Source organism: Cajanus cajan, chromosome 5 (assembly GCF_000230855.2).
Source record: "Cajanus cajan strain Asha chromosome 5, NIPB_CcT2T_4, whole genome shotgun sequence".
NCBI classification, from domain to species: domain Eukaryota; kingdom Viridiplantae; phylum Streptophyta; class Magnoliopsida; order Fabales; family Fabaceae; genus Cajanus; species Cajanus cajan.
In genome coordinates this window covers 10,334,358-10,351,936 of record NC_138521.1, presented here as the reverse complement: position 1 = coordinate 10,351,936, position 17,579 = coordinate 10,334,358, and the positions used below count along the sequence as shown (strand labels likewise).

At 30.8% G+C, this 17,579-nt stretch overlaps 2 protein-coding genes across 5 annotated transcripts; both read left to right on the top strand.

The window, feature by feature from the left end:
* Positions 1-2,356: 2,356 nt before the first annotated feature.
* Positions 2,357-8,411, top strand: LEW3 (UDP-Glycosyltransferase superfamily protein). Of its 3 annotated transcripts, none has more exons than XM_029275011.2 (8): positions 2,357-2,497; positions 3,049-3,411; positions 4,624-4,910; positions 5,281-5,467; positions 5,769-5,837; positions 5,945-6,138; positions 7,738-7,847; positions 7,957-8,411. In XM_029275011.2, the coding sequence occupies exons 2-8, from the start codon at positions 3,121-3,123 to the stop codon at positions 8,199-8,201; spliced, it is 1,383 nt and encodes a 460-aa protein (XP_029130844.2). In that variant the 5' UTR covers positions 2,357-2,497; positions 3,049-3,120; the 3' UTR covers positions 8,202-8,411. The 3 variants fall into 3 exon arrangements, with proteins under 3 accessions (XP_029130844.2, XP_020236991.3, XP_020236990.3); XM_020381402.3 differs by having other exon boundaries at positions 2,371-2,497; positions 3,198-3,411; XM_020381401.3 differs by having other exon boundaries at positions 2,371-2,497; positions 3,058-3,411.
* A 5,472-nt stretch (positions 8,412-13,883) lies between these two features.
* On the top strand, positions 13,884-15,635 carry LOC114917064 (uncharacterized). 2 transcript variants are annotated; one of them, XR_014433867.1, is made up of 3 exons: positions 13,884-14,399; positions 14,707-14,993; positions 15,237-15,635. XR_014433867.1 is itself a non-coding variant. In XM_029275007.2 (2 exons), the coding sequence occupies exons 1-2, from the start codon at positions 14,220-14,222 to the stop codon at positions 15,411-15,413; spliced, it is 357 nt and encodes a 118-aa protein (XP_029130840.1). In that variant the 5' UTR covers positions 13,920-14,219; the 3' UTR covers positions 15,414-15,635. The 2 variants fall into 2 exon arrangements, 1 of the variants encoding a protein (XP_029130840.1); XM_029275007.2 differs by lacking the exon at positions 14,707-14,993 and having other exon boundaries at positions 13,920-14,399.
* Positions 15,636-17,579: the final 1,944 nt, after the last annotated feature.

Sequence of the window (17,579 nt, the reverse complement as noted above, 5' to 3'; positions counted from 1 at the left end):
GGATACATAAAGAGAGATAGAACAAAGCATATTCTACCAAAATTCTTTTTTACTCATGATCTTCAAAAGAATGGTGATATAAATGTTCAACAAGTCCGCTCAAGTGACAACTTAGCAGATCTCTTTACAAAGTCACTTCAAAGAAAAGTTTTTGAGATTGGACTCCGTCATCTTAAAGATTGTATGCATGAGGGGGAGAAATAAATATTTATGACTGATGTACTCTTTTTCCTTCACTAAGTTTTTATCCCACAGGGTGTTTCCTAGTAAGGTTTTAACGAGGCACATTCTAAATATTAGACATCCAAGGGGGAGTGTTATGAATAATAATTAGTTGCTTAATTAGTGGATGCCAATATTCATTAGCAATCATTACCATTTATATTTCCGTTATATATTATTCCTTTTATTATGTAAATATTCAGTTACCACGTGTACTTATAAATAGGTTAGTCCTCTCCCAAAGATAATACACCAATTAGATTCTTTTCTCCATCTCATATTGTCTTATTTATTCTCTCTATTTTTCTTCCTTTTATAACACAATGACTATTTTTGACATATATGTTGTTATTATGTACGTCAAGGACGGAGCCAAGGGGGGACCTACGGGTGCCACGGCCCCCCCAACAATTTTAATTTTTTTTTATATACATATATATTACTATATGGCACCCCCTATTTTTAATATAAACTCATATTTTTAATATAAACTCATATGTATATTACTATATGGCACCCCCTATATGGCACCCCCAGTATTGAAATCCTGGCTCCGTCCCTGATGTACGTTATAAGTATAAATTATATACTAATATTTAGACTTTTTATGCAAGTGTAGTTTATAGTATTTCATAACTGGTGGGGTTTCGACACCTTCAAATCTTAAATTCAACAAAAACTAATAATGTTTAACATTGAAAAAAGTTTATATTTTAGTTATTTTAGCGGCTAGCGAGTGAATGGATTTGAACTAAATGGTGTTGAAGATTTGATATTTCGGTAAAATATGTGTACGTAGACTTAAAAAAGGAAAATGAAAATTATCATGATACAATAGTTATCAAAATTATCATGATATATATTTTATATTAATATAATATTTATTAATAAAAATTATTTTTATTTATATTATAGATATAATATACATTAATATATTATTAAAAATATAGATATAAATTATATTGACACACAATATATATTATTAAATTTTATTAAAAATTAATACTAAAATTATGTGTAATTATATGTCAAATAAATTTATATTTACATGTGTATGTATAGTAATATTTTTTTTGGTATGTTATTGAATAGAATATTTATTGTAAATACTGTTATTTTAAAATACATGACTTTATTATGAAACCCGAGAACTCATTGTCGTATAATATATATTAGCACATAGCTGGATAATTTTAGTTGTAATAATGGAATATTATGTTTGTACACATTCAATAAATATTAGCACATAATCTATTAAAACTGGATAATTTTAGTTGTAATAATAGATTATGTTTGTACACATTCAATAAATATTAGCACATAATCTATTAAAACAGGTTATATGTGCTAATATAATGTGTAAACATTCATAATTCCAAACTTAAATTTAAATTGGCATTAATTAAAATTATAAATCGAACTAAAAATGTTTATAATAATTTATGTCCATTATTTCAATTGAGCTGGAATGTTAAATTTGACGTACCTTATTACAACAGGCACATAAAAAAATTATATCTATGAAAAAAAATATAAAAAATGAAAAAAGAAAAGAAAAATATAACTCTTAAATATACTATCCTTCGACATGCTAAATACTCAAATTATTTTATTGTCCAATTATTTTACCAAATTTCTTTATAACCTATTCTTTATCAATAGTTGCACCGTGTAATATTTCAAACCTTTTATTTTCAGATATTTAAAGCCATGAAAATTTAGGTAATTTTTTTTTTTTTTTTAATTCTGGAGGTTAAAATGAGTAGTAAAACTGTTTTGAACTTATTATCTATCGATATTGATTAGCATAAATAATAATAATTTATATTTCTTAATCAAATTATTCAGAATTTAAATTTTGATTCAAGTATTAAATAAATTATGATAGGTGAATAATATCCATGTTATGTACATTTACATCGATAAAAAATATAATTTATTAATTCTAAATTTTCATACTAAGTTAAACAAAACAGTGAACTTATTAATTCATATTTTTTATTATGATGACATTTTATATTTTAGATATTATTTTTAAGAGATAAATAAGAGATGGACCTGAGCCATGTTCCCTCTTGGACCCATTTGCGTGCAAAGCCCAAGCCCACATCCAAAGGAGTTTAATTTTTGAAGCCCAGCCCCTTTCACGTTTGGGAACATGCAGGTCAATTTCTCTTCAATTGCTGAAAATGAAACCCTTGCTGTGAAAACCGCTCGGTCTTCTTGTGGAAGGGCACACACTTCAATAAGAAGCTCGATCCAAATCCGATTGCCGGTAACTCATTTATTTCCTCCTTTAATTCATTGTCTTGTAACTAGCGGAGTTATCTTTTCTAAGTTCTGCTTGATTGTTTTATGACAAATAGTTTGGATGTAAATTAATTTTGATTCCAATCTTTAGATAATTTTGTTTGCTATGCTTCGAATTTGGACGATAGTAATATACTAGGTGAACCGAAGGAGCTTCATTTCTAGTTGGGATTTAGACTATAATTGGATTGCTATATTCTAATTTCTAACCCAAATGGCCGGACGTTGAATCATATACATGCTAACTGCAGTAGACTCTGCTGAAATTCTGTGTGAATAAGCCAAGAAACAGAAAATTGAAAATAATATTCAGCAATCATCCGTACAGTTAATTTGACTAAACATTCTTAATTCATTAACTGAGTTTAATAACTATTTTTTTTTAATTTTTTATTAACTTATCAATTCTTTTTACTACATATAGCCTTTATGCAGTATTAAATTTGTTTGAAGTCTCACACGAAATGTGGGGAAATAATATATATTTTTTTAATTTAATTTGAGGCTTTATTTTAGAATTATTAGGTCCAATTAATTGAACGATGATGAAGCTCTGATCATCTGCATCTGTGACTGCAACACCGTGACATGATGTTGACAATGATCATCATTGTGCTCATCACTTCCTTACTCGTGGGGTTTTTCATTGGTCCAATCAATGGCAGACGGCAAAGGAAGAGAGCTGTTGGGTTCTTCCATCCGTACACCAATGATGGCGGTGGTGGAGAAAGGGTGTTGTGGTGCGCTGTTAGAGGCATCCAAGAGGAGAGACACGACCTTGACTGCTATGTATACACTGGAGATCATGAAGCCACCCCGCAATCGTTGATGGCTCGGGCCCTTGATCGCTTTGGGGTCACGCTCCTCTCTCCTCCAAAGGTACCCTCTTTTCACCATTCTCTTATCTGGGTTCTTTTCTATCTGATTATGGCTCTATCTGAGTGGGAAGTGATTTTTTCAATTGAAGTAATGATGAGAGGATAGATGATAGGGAGAATTGAATCTGCTAGAGTACTTGTCTAGATTTGTTGGCGAATTTAGTGTTATTAGAATATTAGTCAACCATGGTTGTTATTTTAGCCGTTAATTAGTCCTCCAGTTGGTTCAGTTCTTAGTGCACTTGTAATCTCATATGAATAAAATGGGCTGTCAGTTTTTCTCTCTGTTAAATGAGTGGATTACAATCAAAGGATCCAATTGTCCTTCTTAAGCTCAGGTGAAGTGTTGAGTTGACAGGCTCAAGCAAGGTCTTGAATAGCCCATTGATGATTTATCCCATTTTGTTCTATGGATCAAACATGACTTTCCCTAGTATTAGGACTGCAGCAAAGGATTCTAAATTAATTTGGGGTTTAGATGGGAAAGGAAATTGCGAGAATAGATTTGGCAAGTATGTGGATATAGGGCTTGTGTGGGAAGAGTCCACCAGGTGGATTAGAAATCCGATGTGGTCAGAAATCTTATATGAAAAGAAAGACCAGAAGAGATGTTTTCTTTTAGTACAATGGTGGACCAGAAGGTATTTTATGATTGTACTGAATTATTTTGAAATAGACTCGCTGTCTATTGACCCCAAGCGGTTCTAGAATTGACTGGAATCTGGCGTGGCTTAATTGCATGACTTTTGGAGAACCTTTAATTACTTCAACCCCTAATTATGAGAATGGGCATTTCTAGAACGAAGTAATTTATCAAATAAAATAACAATGACTCTTGTGTAGCTAAAACTATCTAAAATGATACAAATTTTAGGTTCATTTATTCAAACTCTTAATTTACACATAAGAGTTTGAATAAATGAGAAAGGCAGTAAAACATGGTATTGCTTGCTTAGCAGGTTGAGTTGGTGATAGGATGGAGGAGATGAGGGATGTTTAATGCTATGGCCTGGTACAGAAGAACTGAACTCGGATCATATATACCCATGGAATAAGATAAATGTGAATGTGATGATCATTGGCTTATATAAATTATAAAGTTACAAATATTGTTATGGTAAATAGCATTTATTTTGGCACCTATTGTGCTAGAATCTACTTGATTTGTTTGAAAGCTTAATAACCAGTGTATTATGTTTTCCATTATTCTCAGGTGGTTCATTTGTACAAGAGAAAGTGGATTGAAGAAACCACTTATCCACACTTTACAATGATTGGTCAAAGTCTGGGTTCTATGTATCTTGCATGGGAGGCTTTGTGCAAGTTTACCCCTTTATATTACTTTGACACAAGTGGATATGCTTTTACATATCCACTTGCTCGATTGTTTGGATGCAAAGTTATTTGCTATACACATTATCCTACTATTAGTTCAGACATGCTAGCTCGTGTTCGTCAACACAGCCTGATGTATAATAATGATGCCTTAATTGCAAAAAGGTTTAATTTCTACCTATTGGATTTTGTATACTTTTTGCTTCTTCTAGTTTAATCGTACTTCTGCATTTTCCGTTTTCCCTCACCTGTTAATGATGCTATTGGTTTTATATTTTCAATATTTCATAAATTTGAATGTTATAGCCTATTCAAATTGTTGAGGGTGAGAGTAGATGTGAATTGATTTTTTCAGTAATATTTTGGTATAGAAATTGGTAAAGTTGAAGTTTTTGTATGTGAAAGCTCATCTTTTGCATACTTCCTTTTACCCTTCAATGCATACACACTTCTATGCTATTATAATATTCGCTAAATTCATACTTTATTTAACCTCTTTCATATGTTGAGTAATCTAACAGTTATTTTCTTGCAGTGTTTGGCTTTCAAGGTGCAAAATAATCTATTATGCATTCTTCAGCTGCTTGTATGGGATTGTAGGATCTTGTGCACACCTAGCTATGGTCAATTCATCTTGGACCAAATCCCATATTGAAAATCTTTGGAGAGTTCCAGATCGTATTAAGCGAGTTTATCCTCCTTGTGATACCTCAGGACTCCAGGTTTGCAATTTGTTCTTTATAGTCCTACAGTTGTTGTTATATTGTCAAGTTCCTATTGTCCACATTTCTTTTGGTTGGATGGATAACTTTCCTGTATTGCATGCTACTTTGTGGCATTGAAGCCTCTTATGGCCTGTTTCTTCTATGTTTCACCCCAACGTAGTATATATATTATTATTTATTATTTACCAAATGTTTAAAATGTCAGCACTTAATATGAGCATGATATTACATGTTTGTGTGTTGTTTTTTGGAGTTTTGTAATCACCAGTGGATTCTAACTGGTAAGCAATATGGGCAGGTACTTCCCTTGGAACGATCAGCAGAAGTTCCTGTACTAATATCTGTTGCACAATTTCGACCAGAGAAGGTGGGCATACTCCTATCAATATTGTGAACAAGAGGTACAACCTTTTTATGTGGCTCATTTGAGCCTTTGAGAATTTAACCAATTTGACATTTTTTATTCAAATATAGGCCCACACTCTTCAACTTGAGGCTTTTTCAGCTGCCATTAAGAGATTAGATCCTAGCATGCCAAAACCTAAGTTTCAAATTGTGGGTAGCTGTAGAAATAAATCAGATGAAGACAGACTTCAAATGTTAAAAGAGAGAGCAATTGAGCTGAATGTGAATGAACATGTGGAATTTTACAAGAATGTAACATACAGGTTAGTACGTGTGGATTTCCCAGTCTTTCCCTCCTTCTAATTATCATAAGAAACACCTCTGCTGAATATAATGTTTAAAAAGTTATATTCTGCAGAATATAATGTTTAAAAAAGTTATATTCTGCAGAATGCATACTCTTTATTCCTTAGTTAATGGCATGTGATAGTTGTCAGTCCAGTTAGCATTGAGTGCTGACCCAGACATTGATGATTTGGTCTTATTTATTATTTTATGTGGGCAATCAGTTAGATTATGTACTGGTTACTAAAGAAACTTCAAATTGTTTCAAATTTTTAGTCCTAAATGACTTGCTTTGCTCCCAAGCTTATGTACATTAGGTTTTGTTACTATTTATTAGTTTAGGTATAAGCATGTACTTGACATTGATTACTAGTTCATGCATGAAAACTTGTTGGTTCTTTTGGCTTTGGCAAGGGTACCAAATCACGAAAATAAAGTTGTAAAAAGATTGCTGGATGCCAATTATCAATTTAATATGGTTAATACTATTTAGACTACAAAATTGGGATTAAAGGGAGCTAGCTCTAAACAACTATAGACAAAAGATTTAACTAAATTGAAATAGTATTGAACTGAAAACAGAACAAAAGCGAATATTTCACTGAAGAATCTCTAGAATTTTTTTTTTTTTTGGTGTGGGGGGGGGGGGGGGGGTGTGGGTGGGAGTAGGGTCCTTTTGATTCTTCCGATGGATAATTGACTTCACCTTATCCTTGTTTATAGACTTGTGTTTGGTCCGACTTCTCTGTTTAAGGAAGATAAAAATCCAAGTAAAGTTGTGCCAAATACTACTAAATTAGAGAGATTACACTCAAACTAAGGAAATAGAACTTGGATTCAATGTACAAAGATCAATTACTTCATCCAAGTTGGGTTACTTAAGAATTGTAACTAGCATGCTGTTACACTTGAAGTGTAAGCCTTGTATCAATCTCTTGCAAAATACAAATTATATATGAATTTGGATCTTACATGGTTAACATTTTGTTTCAGATCGTAGAATTTGTAGAAGATTTCCAACATGGAATTAATATTGGTTTATTCATATCAATTAATCTGATATCATTTGTCAAAGTCAAACACAGCATACATTATTTGGGAACTTTATTAACAATTAACTGAAGACTTACAATTGGTATATGGTTCATTCATCTATTGGTATTTTTATTAAATTTTTTATGGTTGGGTATGGCTCCTCTACAGTGCATTTTTTCAGTCATAAAGTTCTATCTATAGTCATGTTGATAAGGCTGCAAGGACTTTTCTTCTAAATACTTTATACATGGTGTCATTGAGCCTTTTATTGGACTGGGGAGGTGTGTTACTTGAGATACACGATTTGTAGCTTGGAGATCACTTGTCGTAATAGGGAAACAAAGTAAGTTGCATGAATTGTTAATTAGGTTTTGAATTAGTTAAGAAGTCTTGATAAAAAAACTAATAACTCTTTCACTAAATTTAGTTTACCACTTAATCACTTTTATCTCATGAATTCAGTTTTGAACTTGTCAATCAATTGATAAGGTTATTTTAAATGCTGTCCTACTAATATATTCGCTGGTTATATTAACCTACAGAGAATTGGTGGGACTTTTAGGGGGTGCTGTTGCTGGCATTCATTCAATGACTGATGAGCATTTTGGCATTAGTGTTGTAGAATACATGGCTGCCGGTGCCATCCCAATTGGTGGGTTTGATGTTCAATTTCACTGTTTGGGTACATATGCCGGGTTTTTTTTTTGCTGTCATGGCTGCTCTTACATGCATTAATTATTCTTGCTATGTTTTCTTGTCAGCTCATAATTCTGCTGGCCCAAAAATGGACATTGTGTTGGATGAAGATGGACAGCAAACAGGATTTCTTTCCTGCACTGTTGAAGAATATGCTGATGCCATGGTGAGAATTGTAACGATGTCAGAGATGGAAAGGCTTAAGATGGCTGCAGCTGCAAGGAGACGAGCAAGCAGGTTTTCCGAGCAGAGGTTTTATGATGATTTCAAAGCTGCTATACATCCTATTCTGAGTCATATTTCTAGGTGATTATCTACCAACTAATCAGCATGATTTTAACTTGAGAATATAGACCAAGAATTTTGTTACAGAAATAGTTATACACTTATACTTTTGTTTTCTCTATCGTTTCTTAGTTGATGGCATCTCCATGTCTTAATACCAAATAGTAAATGATTTACTTGTACAGAGTACTATTGGAAGTTGGATTTTAATATTAAAAATCAACTGTTCATCTTTTTTCCTTGTCTAACGTACAATTCTTTCTTCCAAATGGTAATTGTTGAACACTTGTAAGATAGTATTTTATTGCCTAACCTTAGTTATGATTTTATCGAAACATGTTTTTTATGGTTGCTTGCTCCGATTGTCTTGGCCGTGCATAACAAATGCCAGGCATGTTTGTAAATTGAAATTCAATAATCCAAAATTATGTTTGTAAATTCTGTGGATGAGATGAGATGAATCATTAATACGAAAAACAATTTCAGTTCGGGCCTTGACAAGAGTTTTGATGACTTGTCTAGTTTCTATACAAAAAACATCAAAGCAAACAAGTTAAAGGCTGTAGGAAAGAACGCTACCCAAACCCAGACTCTCTCAAAGATGGGTTGGATGATCTGCTGTATAAGAAAAATTTAGTCTTATTCATCATGAGTCAATCCAATGGTGAGTTAGGTTGATTCACGAGTTAACTCACCTAATATATTTTTTATTTTTTAATTATTTTATTTAATTTTTTAGGTTCTTAAATATTAATTTATGTGATTATATATTTATACCATTGAATAAATTTTGTACATATTAATTGTGAATTATAATTAGTATCAATTTGATATTATTTGTCAATATTTTATGCAAAATTTTGATTTATAAGTTGATTAATTTGATTGTGGATGGTGTCTTTTTTTTTTTTTTTTTTTAACATTTTATTTGTCCTATTTATTAATAAAATTATAATTTTAAAATATAAGATTATAATATGTATTTTTTTTATATAAATTTCAATAACCTTTTTTAATATATATATTTTTTAATTTAAGTAAGTCAATCCATTTATTCCATTTAAACTGTGATGAGTTGGATCTGGATCGAGTTGAGTTATTCACTTTAACAAGTCTAATCTGCTGAGAGATTCTGATGGAAGAAACTATTCCATTAAATAATTGTAATTTTAAAATATAAGATTATAATATATATAAGAAAAAAATGATAAATCATGAAAACTAAGTAAATGTATAAAGATTCTAATGGAATTGAAATATAAGAGCTTTAATGTGGAAACACAGCCAAACCGATGCCGTATACAAATTTATTTATTTATTTTGTATACACATCCGAGAAATGAATCATTTTTCATCCAACTTTGAAGAAATAGAGCATGTTGGTTTTACAGTTTGAATGCTGTTCAACTGATTTTTATTTATTTTTTCACTTTTCAAGACAAAAACGTAGAGGCAGCGGGAAGGATGGATTGAGGGTCAGTTATGGAACTTAAAATCAAACACCTATGGTGTGCAAGGAAATAGCATATTCTTTCACGTTTTTCTGTTTCTTGTTTTCTTTTTTATGCTAAGGTCTCAATAATAACATTAGATGGGCAGTGTACATTGTTAACCCCTTTGAGGCTTTGATCAGATTTCTGATTGTAGATAATAGAAGTGAATGTATAAATTGTTAGATGCAATTTTTATGCGAGAAAAGATGAATCCTTATTAGTAAAGTAACTATTTTGTGCGACTGTAAGAAAAGTTAGAAAGCGGAATGTAGCATTTAAATATTGAAAAAAGTTTAGTATGGCCCCGAAAATACCATCGTATTCATGTGGTATATATAAGTGGTTTGCCTATGAATGCAGGGGTACATGTTGGATTGTAATTAATAATAAGAATTGCTCATTTATTGTTGGTAAGAGAAACCATCCATAAACAAATCATAGTTGGATAATTCCATGGTAGAGTTGAAAAGTTTAAAATAAAGGTTGTTTGTTACTAATAATGACATGTATAATGTGAAAGCAAGAACAAAAGAAAGCAACAATTTAGCATAAGATTGAAGAAGAGTACGTGTCATAAAAACTATTATAACTCTATTAAGATCTCTGAAATCTCACAATTCTAGCTCTAAAATAGAGTAATATTGAGAATTTGGAGCCAGCTATGCCAAGATCTCCAACATTTATATTAAAATTTAATTTTGAAAATAATAAATTAAAAGAGATAAAAGATTGTTACCGAATAATAATTCCTTAAAATACAGTTTTAAGATAATCATTGTAATTTATATAAAATATTATTCCGATTTCATTATTGTAAGAACATAAAATATCGGGTAGGATAAAATAATATATGAAAGCATTATAAAGAAATGTAAGTTGGATATTAAGCAATGAACGTCATCAACTAACCAACCCCAACAACTCGATGCCGTGTCTCACCTATATTTCATTCTATCCTATGATTTGATCATTAGATTCCATGGTACGCACACACGACAAAGTTACCTTTTTTTACTTCCTTTTCCTATTCTGTGCCACAACAAACTAAAAAGATAATATATGATTGGCACACACAACTAAGATTCTTTATTACTATAATCTGCTCATTCCATTCCTCTTTCCCACATCATGATATTGGTTGGAAATTAGGATTCAGATTCAAAAAGAAGGGGATATCTTCCTGAATCATATTTCTCATGCACATTTTCACTTTATTTTTCTTCACAAAAATGAAAAAAATTAATAAATTCTTAATTTTAAAAAAGTGACAATAAAAAAAATATCAACATGATTATAAATAAAAAATGGAGGAAATACTTTCTTTTTTATTATTATTAATTATTTACATTTTACTAAAAATTATCATATGAAAAATCTAAACTCAAATTGCAGTATGATGTGTCTTTTCTTTATGGACCCACAAAATTAATGCTCTCGCTATAAATACGGCACACGAAATCAAAAAGTAGTCTGGACGAAGAATCCAAATTCCAATTGTCAAGGGAATCAAAAGACATATGATTAATAAAATATGAAATATGCTGTATCTTCTGAATTCACGTTTCGAAATCATCCTCCAATAAATTTAAAAGCTTTTTTTTAATTAAAATTTATATTTTATAATTAAGAAAATTATAAACATCTCAACTTAACAAGAACCAATCTTTTTTATAGAATAATGATATACGTTTCAAAATCGTATTTTTAATAAATTTATTATAAAATAATTATTTAATTTAATATTTTATAATTTAAATTACTATTTTAATCATTCGAAATAATTTTCCACACATACGCAGGTTCAATCATTTTTCTTCTTTATAACAATAAAAGAAGCCACTTCTATGGGTTGGAAAGATATATAATATAAACTGTTTTATTTTTCTTAAAAGTTGAGAGTGGGCCACGTCATAATTGCTGAATCAAGAATTTCTCCATTTCTTTCTTCCTCCAATTTTTTATTATTAAGACTTTAGATAAATAAATGAAATGAAGATGTTATATATTTAATTGAGAGTATTATTTATTTTTCCAAAATTAGTGTAAGAAAAAAAATAGAGAAGTTTTTTTTTCATGATTGCCATGTTTTAAATTTTTGTCACAGATCCTCCGTTTTTTATAGTTGTTTTATCATTATTATTTTTTATTTACTATAATTTTTCTAAAATTAATAATTTATTAATTTTTATTTTTATTTTTATTCTTGATAATTAATATGTGTTTATTAGACAATATATTTATTCATTTTTAATATACTTATTTTTTCTCGAACAACTTAAAGAGTATAACAAAAAAATAAATAATAAATATTTAAAAAATTAAAATATTAATTATTTTCTTAATTTTTGTCATCGACCTTTGTTTCTAGATTCTACCCACCAAATGAAATGACTATTTTTGTCATACTTTAATCATAGACCTTTTATCTAAAATTTTGTCATAGTTCTATATTTTTTAATCTTTTGGAGTTTTTGTTTTTTTAATTTCTCTTAACCTTTTTCTGGGAAGCCAACTTTTAGGGCTAGCTAGGTTTCGACAGAATTTTTGCACCAGATATGCCAAAGTCAGAATAAAAGAAATATAGATAATGGAAAAGTTGCAATATAATCCTTCCCTGCGTGTAATAAAATTGAATCCAAACCCACCCCAAAGCTAAAAATATACTGTACTAATGCTATTGGAAAACCATTAGACATTGTACATGATGAAAAAGTGAAAAAATAATATGAAATGGTTGATCGGCATGGAATAAATTTGCAATAAAGTGATGAGAAATCTAATAATGTTGGGTGTTAATTAATGAATATTGAATAAGCCTTGTTTAGTTTATCGCTAGACCTCTTTTAAGTTATTTGTCTACTAATTAAATTTGGTGATGAATATAATTTCTTTCGAAAGTACATTTATATTTAGTCTGAAACCAATTTGAATCGGAAGTAATACAAAGATTTTTTTTGCAAATCAAGTTTGTAAAATAAAATCTATATAAATTTAATAGGTTTACAAACTCCATTCTAATAAAATAATATGAATATTGAATCGAAAATAACCATTCATAACAGAAGCTAGCATGTTGACCTGTGGAGCAGCATTGCTTGTAAGTTACAGCAATTGTAATTTATAACTCCATTATCCATCATATAAAATAGCTCACCAAGGATAATATTAAAAATGGAGGACACGATAAGTCTCTTGTCCACTTTTTTTAATCATTCTATCCACCAAAAACGAGGTAACGTTGAACAATTCCTTACACATAAGAGCTTTATAAAAGTCACGTACACTTGGCTGAGTAATTAATTACACAGTGTGAAAAGGATTAAGAGTGGGGTCCCAAGCATATGCTACCTTTCTTAAGACTTCAAAATTTCAAGCAGTCCCTTAAACACACATTTCCTGAAGGTTTAAATAAGAGTGGTTAAAGAATGTCTCAAGTCTCAACCGCTGATATTTGAATGATATATATAAATGAAAACTCTGATGACGGAATAGATGGTGGAAACTTGTATTTACCTGTCCTTAACATTCACTAAAACCTTATTAATTAGTTTTAGTTTTTATTATTATCATCTCTTTTTAAAGAAAAAAATATTAAACTTTGATTGAACTTAATTGGCTGGTCTATTAATACTCCTATCCATTAAATTATTAACACTACTTACTATGGACATGTGTATAATTATAATTTAGTAAGTTAACTTCATTTAAATATTTTTATTTATCAAATAGCAATAAATTTGAATGTAACTACCACGAAAACTAATATATATATATATATATATATATATATATATAGGATTTTGTTTTATTCAATCTGTTATTTATAAAATTTTACCTTGATTTTATGATTTTGTATTTTGATAAATTAAATTACTTTTTTGTTCTCTCTTTTTGGGATTTGATATTTTAATTTGGTTATTTAATTATTAAAAACAACACAATATTGTTCCTTTGATTGAATTTAGATTAACGATATAATAAAAGAATGACAAATAAACACCGATAAGTCTAGATTTAACAAAAGTAATAACATTACATATTTTTAAAAAATCAAGGACCAAATTAAATATGTTGTAAAAACTTATTGGCCTCTCTCACGTCCTAAATAGATTCTGTTTTTGATGGTTACTTGTACCAAGCAAATTAAAACAAGTTAAGGGTTTATATAGGATTAAAATAAAAGAAGAGCTTTTAATATCAGCACCATTGTTTACCAGCATTTGGTGAAAAACGTGAATTTGTTGTTGTATATAAAATATAGCTCTAGAAACGTTGGACCACATTATTTGTTCATAACTAACGTGGTGTTTGGTTTTGCGTCTGGAAAAACAAGTTTGGAAGTTATTTAGGATGTCTCAACATCTTATTGGGAAAGGAAATTGGTCAAAGCCATGAATGCAATGGTTGAATTTGGCTATCAAAATCCTTATTTAATTCAACTGGGTGAAATGGATTTGCACATCACTTTCATAATCTGTAGTATTTAGCCATGGCCTCGGATCTGTTTTTGAATTTGCTTAGATATCAGAGAGTAGGGAAAACTAGCACCCATGGCTGAGCCTGTGACCTTGAACAGGGCTTCATCTTGTGAGTCAGTGAACAATTACCCCATCATTCCTTCTTCAGTTCATGTCATTGACTCTGGGAAGGCAGTGTCAGAGCCAAGTAACAAGTTTCCGATTGATCTCAACAGATCACCTCCTCCTGATTCCAGTAACGATGAGAATGAGGTAACTAAGAACATGTTTCATTCTCTTGCTAATGCTACTGTCATCATAAATCTATCAAGTAATTGTTTGGATTATCACTATTACTTGTTTTTGGTTGATAACTGTCTTTGTTTTTAACAACTCAGAGGTGGTTTCTAATTTGAATTTCAGATTTCCTAAGGAAAAGCCCTTCCTTTCCTCCTTGTTTATCCTCTAACGGTAGATTCATAGAGTTTAGATTGATGGGAACAATCTTACGGTTAAGTTTAGATTTATCCCTTCAGAATAATACTTTGGTGTTTCTAATTTTAATTTTTTACTGTTATAGATGACCCATGATGCACTAGTTTTAATTACTAGTGGATTCATCTCATCACACATGCAGTCATGTGGTTCTTTCTCTCTTTCCCTCCTGGGTCTGGTCACCACCGCACCGGAGCATGCTGATTAGTGAGGATCCCAGATTTGTTTTCAGCCGGTGCAGTGGTGACCGGTTGAGAAACACGAGAGAGAAAAAGAAGAAGAAACAAATTTGATGCAGAGGATATACTATGTTGATGAGATGAATCTCACACCAGTATAAACTACTTATGAAGAAGGTCTACGGCTGGTAAAGTATGTAATCAACAACAATCAAACATGTCTTTCAATTTCTTAACTAGAAAGCTGAAAACTCTATAAAAACTATAATCAAAGAGGCCCTTAATTAGATCTTACAAATGTACTCCTTCTTACTTTTATTGATTTCTATTTAGTTACTTTCCTACCCTGATCTATATTAGTTGTTTAGTTATCTGTTATTGCTTTTATCATTGATCAATTGCAATGACTTAAATGACATTTATTTATTTATTTCAGTATGTTTTCGTCAATAATAAAGGCGATGTTGCAGCATCTGGGATAGGAAAGAGTGAGATACCAAAAGGTGGAGTTGAGGAGGGTAGCTCCTTTTGGGCCAACAAGAAAACGAAGTTCTTTAAGTGGTTGGGTGCCACTGCTAAGATTTTTAAGAAGAGGAATGACCGTTCCGACTAAAACTGTTTTGTAATGTCTGAGGTTTTGAAGCGTTTAGTAATAAATGTTTATCTCTGCCCTATGTTTTGTTTTGCTTCGGATGTTGGAACTTGGAAATGATGATGCCTCTAAGTTAGTCATTTTCAGTTGAGTCTGAATACTGTTTAATATTTCTGAGTGCATGTTTGGAACCATTTTGATGATGAATCTCTAGAATCAAGTATCTTTAACTTCTCTTAGAAATTGAGAAATTGGCAAAGAATAAGCGTTCAAAACGTATTCCCAAACACGCATTGATATGTGGATATTTATTTTGTCTCTGTTGTGGAATATAGGCACAAGATGTGCACGGGTCAAAAGAAAAGAGATAGAAACCCATCCAATGAGATAAAGTAGTCAAATATAAAGTTGTCTCTAAACCCATCCTAATTTAAGGCCATAGGAATACCCTTTACATATTGTACATGAAATGGTTGGTCGGCAAGGAATAAACCCCAATAAAGTGACGAAAAGGCCAAACGTGTCAATTAATAATGCGCCAAGACATAGATGCATGTCCAAGTTTCGGATGGAATAGCTTTTAAATTTTTAACACTAACAAGTCAAGTGAATAGAGAAACCAAAATAACTTATTTAACATTGGAAATTATGAATCATGTCTATGTATTTTGAATTAATTAATGAGAGCTATGCTTTCAACAGCAAGATCTATGGAATGAAGTAGATGTGGATTGAAATGGTGCCAAGGTACATTATATGTCTTCATTTCTTTATGACTTCTAAAAATATGTATGCATGATTGTTAACATTTTGTGAAAAAGATCATTAGACAGGGGTGGGCAAAAAGATGAGTAAAGTTTCCTCGTACAGTTGGAGAATGGGAAAAGAGTTTAATAAAGTTCGCATTTGGCGACACAGAATCATAATGGTGGAATGACAGTTGACAGGGTAATGGCGTTGAAGGCTCTTATGGTTTGTTTCACCCCGATGTAGTATGTATATTATTATTTATTATTTATTATTTACTAAATGTTGTACAAACTCTTTTTTGTCCTTTGTGAAATTAACCAATATGATATTTTTTATTCAAAAATAGGTCCACACTCTTCAACTTGAGGCTTTTTCAGTTGCCATCAGATGAAGACTGACTTCAAATGTTAAAAGAGAAAGCAATTGAGCTGAATGTAAATGAACATGTGGAATTTTACAAGAATGTAACATACAGGTTAGTACCTGTGGTCCTCCTTCTAATGATCATAAGAAACATCTATGCAGAATGCATACTTTTTATTCCTTAGTTAATGGCATGTAATAGTTGTCAGTTCAGGTAGCATTGAGTGCTAACCCGGATATTGATGATTGGTCTTATTTATTATTATATGTGGCTGTGGCCGATCCATTAGATTATGCACTGATTAACTAAAGAAACTTCTAACTGTTTAAAACTTTTAGACATAAATTAATGACTTGCTTTGCTCCCAAGTTTATGTACATTAGGTTTGTTACTATCAATTAGTTTAGGTATTAGCATGTACTTGACATTGATTGCTAGTTCAGGAATAAAAAATTGTTGGTCCTTTTGGCTTTCGCAAGTGTACCAAATCACAAAAATAAAGTGTTAAAAAATCGATGGCTGGACGCCATTATCAATTTAATATGGTTAATACTATTTAGACTACAAAATTGGGATTAAAGGGAGCTCGCTCTAAACAACTATAGACAAAAGAGTTAACTAAATTGAAAGAGGATTAAACTAAAAAATAGAACAAAAGCGAATGTTTCTCTAAAGAATCTAGAAATTTTGGGGGGAACCCTAAACCCTAAAAAAAGTTCCGATGGATATTGACTTTCACCTTATCCTTGTTTCTAGACTTGTGATTGGTCCGACTTATCTGTTAAGGAAGTTAAGAATCCAAGAAAAGTTGTGCCAAATACTACTAAATTAGAGAGATTACACTCAAATTAAGGAAATACAACTTACATTCAATATACAAAGATCAATTACTTCATCCAGGTCAGGTTACTTAAGAACTGTTACTATCATGCTGTTACATTTGAAAGTGTAAGCCTTGAATCAATCTCTTACGAAGTACAAATTATATATTAATTTGGATCTTGGTTAACATTATGTTTCAGATCAGATTTTTCAGTTTCATGTTTTCATTAAAATTACTTTATCACTTTTAT

What these genes read in the sequence shown, in the direction of transcription:
- LEW3 (XM_029275011.2), top strand. Translation starts at nt 3,121, where the DNA reads ATGATGTTGACAATGATCATCATTGTGCTCATCACTTCCTTACTCGTG. An exon ending in CGCTCCTCTCTCCTCCAAAG is followed by an intron (nt 3,412 to 4,623) that starts GTACCCTCTTTT and finishes CATTATTCTCAG; the next exon opens with GTGGTTCATTTGTACAAGAG. An exon ending in TGCCGGTGCCATCCCAATTG is followed by an intron (nt 7,848 to 7,956) that starts GTGGGTTTGATG and finishes TTTTCTTGTCAG; the next exon opens with CTCATAATTCTGCTGGCCCA.
- LOC114917064 (XM_029275007.2), top strand. Translation starts at nt 14,220, where the DNA reads ATGGCTGAGCCTGTGACCTTGAACAGGGCTTCATCTTGTGAGTCAGTG. An exon ending in CCAGTAACGATGAGAATGAG is followed by an intron (nt 14,400 to 15,236) that starts GTAACTAAGAAC and finishes TATTTATTTCAG; the next exon opens with TATGTTTTCGTCAATAATAA.